At 40.6% G+C, this 3831-nt stretch overlaps 1 protein-coding gene across 1 annotated transcript in view; it reads left to right on the forward strand.

The window, feature by feature from the left end:
- PGM2L1 (phosphoglucomutase 2 like 1) overlaps nucleotides 1-3600 on the forward strand; it is a gene marked incomplete in the record, with an annotated part of 38203 nt that extends 34603 nt beyond the window's left edge. The window contains 4 exon segments of the mRNA XM_072400856.1: nucleotides 179-308; nucleotides 556-745; nucleotides 1865-1998; nucleotides 2265-3600. Of these exon segments, the coding sequence (XP_072256957.1) occupies nucleotides 179-308; nucleotides 556-745; nucleotides 1865-1998; nucleotides 2265-2367 (557 nt within the window).
- Between the last annotated feature and the right edge of the window lie 231 nt (nucleotides 3601-3831).

The raw sequence follows: 3831 nt of genomic DNA on the forward strand, positions 1-3831 counted from the left end.
AGTGCAAAGGGGTCCTTCACCCATTGGCCAAGAGTGCAAAGGGGTCCTTCACCCATTGGCCAAGAGTGCAAAGGGGTCCTTCACCCATTGGCCAAGAGTGCAAAGGAGCACTACAAATTCCACTACCTCATTCTGCTACTCTCCACTGTTTTTGGGTAATATACCTTTTTCCTTTCAGGCTACATGTGTGGGACAGCTGTGCTGGATAAAGATGGCGTCAGTGCAGCTGTGGTTGTTGCAGAAATGGCCGTATATCTGGACAGCATTAATATGAGCCTAAACCAGCAGCTTGTCCATATATATGAGAAGTAAGTGGGTTCCCTTCATCATGTGAAATAATTTCATGTTCTATAAAAACACCTTGCAGGTATAGAACTTTATAGGTATATACCGGTACATTTTCCATATCCTCCAGTAAGCTCATTTCCTGTTCAGTAGTGACATCTTGTGGCCATAAAACTACATTGCAATTCCAAATTTTGATGTTCTTAGGACAGCTGGGTTTTTTGTGTACCATCATCTCCCTCAACAACTTACTATGTTTGACATTTCCAGATATGGTTATCACATTTCAAAAACCTCCTATTTCCTGTGCTACGACAACGCCACTAATAGGAGGATATTTGATCGGCTGAGAAATTATACTGGTCCAAAGAGATATCCACAGTCCTGTGGGGCGTACGGCATTCTTCATGTCCGGGATGTAACCACTGGCTATGACAGCAGCCAGCAGAACAGGAAAAGCGTAAGATGTGTCAGAGATTGATATCCTGTCTGTCCTTAACACCTTCACTTTTTTTCTTATTGATCTTTTTTTTAAAATCCATTTCTTTTCTGTAAAGTTAAATTAAAGCAAAGAGACAGATTCTCTTATACTTTACTATCAACCTGTTATTCATTTTTTTTTTCTTTTTTTTCATTCTCTCTACTCATCTGTCTCGCCCCTCAGAGATATCTTAGGGTTATAGGGAAGCAAATATCTTTTTTTTCTTTCTATCCCTTCTAGCCAATAGTAAGGTATAAAAACTGTCATGTGAGGTAATAGAGAAGGTCATTGGACTTGTGTAACCTCCACAATGTACCCATACAGAGATAAAAGTTCCAGGGGGTTACCAGAGTGGTAGAAGTTCACTGGTTAAAAAGGTGAACAACACTTGGAGCCTCACCTAGCCTTGGTGATCATTTTTTTGCCTCCTACAATCATTAACTGCATCATAGGATTGTGCATGCTGTTTGTATACAGCAGCCATTTCTTTTTCCTATTTGGACTGATAGTTTGTTACAGCAGTACTAAAAAATGATTGCAGAATTTCTTGGTTCTATCCAAATATCTAAACAAATTGTTTTAATGTTTAATGAACCAGTTCTGCTCCCCCACATTGGAGGAGCAACCACTTTTATATGAACCAAAAACAATATATTAAAGCTGCTCTTTCACATCCATTCTCTGATAAACTCTTTTTTCTAATATATATTCCTCAACATCTAAAATTGTGCTCCATTGATTCCTTAGCCCAATCCGGACTTTAGTCCTTTGTTACTTCACCCAAAATAAAGTGGTGGGGGGGGGGGGTTCTCCGTTGTCACCAAAATTCTTTTCTACCTTTGCACTAGGGCAAGATTGTCAGACTTCCCGAGATGCTGGGATGTGACATTGGTATTTGGATGGTCTACCTGCAGAAAGTTGGCTGAGGGCTACACAACCCCTTTGGTTTAGAATGAGGAATTAGAAAAGCACAATAATGAAAGAAAAAAAAAAAGTGCTAATTTAGAATTTTTATTTTTATAAGAGAGGGGGGGGGAAGAAGTCAATGTGTTGAAGTAGATCAGTGTCCATGTTCTCACCTTTCTTCCTCTCTTGCAGTTGCTTCCTGTCAGTAAGAGCAGTCAGATGATCACTTTCACATTTCAGAACGGCTGTGTGGCAACGCTGAGAAGAAGTGGTACAGAACCAAAGATTAAGTACTACGCAGAGATGTGCGGCAGCCCTGGGCAGGGGTGAGTTTGGGGCGATGTCTTTTCCATTTTATGTGATTTTCTTTTATTGCTTTATTTCCTGTACTCCACAGATATGAATGTCCTTGTCCAGTAAATATAAAAAATTGCAATTTTATATGTCATCTGTAAAGCCCATCTGCAGCAAAAATTAATTTTGTGCACTGTAAGGGACATGAGGGCATCTTTACTTCAGAAGGAATTTGTCCTGACAATCATGTACAAAACCTTCACACATTCCTTTAAATAATCCACATTTGTACTTTCAGTGACCAGCTATTTCTGGAAGAGGAGCTGAAGAAAGTCATCCAGGTTCTGGAGGAGGAATTTTTGGAGCCCAGCAAGAACGGTCTGATTAGGAGAGCGATGTGACGAGAGCCGGCGCTGCAGAAACCCTGACGGTTCTCTGCATTGTCCTCTGAATGTATCTGCAGGAAGTGGGGGGTGGGAATGCCGACTCGTACCGCTGCATACCAATGTTTCCACATGTCCAGTTCATGGCCTCGTCGCTGGTGTTGACCCAACACAAGGCCTTCTGAGAGGTGGTGGCATTGTGTGGACAATTCGCACAGCAGCCGCTGCAAGTTTGAGTTTTCTGGCCGCGCTGACGTGTGTGAGGACTAGGGAAGATCACTACTGATGTGATGGCAATCATTACACTAAAAAAGGGATTTTTATCTATTTCAAAGTCCCTCAGGCTGTATTGTTTTTGTATTTGCTTTGACCAAATCCAGTGCTATATTCTGTAATCACTGGTCTCTCTCAGAGACCCTGTCACCTTCCATATTCTACCATAGTGACAAATTTTGTTTAATGCACACAAAATGCAGAGCTGGAATGTAAAATTAAGCGAAAGGAGGTTGGCTTTAAATAGATCCTGTCACTTTGTCTTGTTGGGTGACAGGGTCTCTTTTATGCTCCAAAGACTTCACTCTGTATAAGGAAGGAAGCCATATTGATTGTGTTGTCCTGTTGGGGCTCTGCTGCATTCTTTGATGACTTCACTTTAAGAATTTCTAATATCTGACAAAATGGCTGCCTTCCCCGAGTGATGGATCCGTGTTACAAAGCCGTATTTTCTGTTTTTTCTGTTATTTATTCATTTGCGTAGTTTTTTAAAAAGTTTGTGTATTTGCTGTACAGGAAGATATTTAGCTGTATTCAGTGCTGTACAGTGATGTGGTTATTTCTTTATTTAGTATTATACGGTCATTTCAGTGGTTCTACTTTCAGATTCAGAAGACAAAGTATAAGCTTACAGTGGTTTTCTACTTGGGCACTGTAGACGTGGTGTCATGTAAACCTATAGAGGACTTTGTGTAGGGGGTGTACGCTGTATAACAATACAATGCAGGGAGACTTTTATTCCAACAGGAATTTGGGGCAAATGCAATGCTGAAAAGCAATATGGCTTTACCATAGTAGGACCACAACCTACTGCCCCCTGGTTCAGCATTTCTTTTTCCTGGGTCACACGATTTGTTCCTTGGACGATTATGCTTTTTGGTTGTTTTTACAGCAGTCTTGTGAATGAGAGGACTGCTATTGTAGGCTGCCGAACCAGGAAATACATTGGACATCTGCATTGACTCCAGGATTTGCTATTCACCTTTATGGTGCTAGTAAGGAACTGTTACATAGTGGCAATCCCTTATAGGTCATCATGGTCCTTCTCTTTCATCAACATAGCTTAGCAGTCACAGACAAAATTCCATAGCTGTCCAATGATATTTATATTGCTAGGTGGCTTGTTAAGGCCCAAGTTCTTTAGAAATGTTTATTCTTTTCATGACTATAAATATTATATTGTTAGTGCTCCTTTCTCAGTATACATTA

The sequence above is a fragment of the Pyxicephalus adspersus genome, chromosome 1 (genome assembly GCF_032062135.1).
Source record: "Pyxicephalus adspersus chromosome 1, UCB_Pads_2.0, whole genome shotgun sequence".
In the NCBI taxonomy this organism is placed as follows: domain Eukaryota; kingdom Metazoa; phylum Chordata; class Amphibia; order Anura; family Pyxicephalidae; genus Pyxicephalus; species Pyxicephalus adspersus.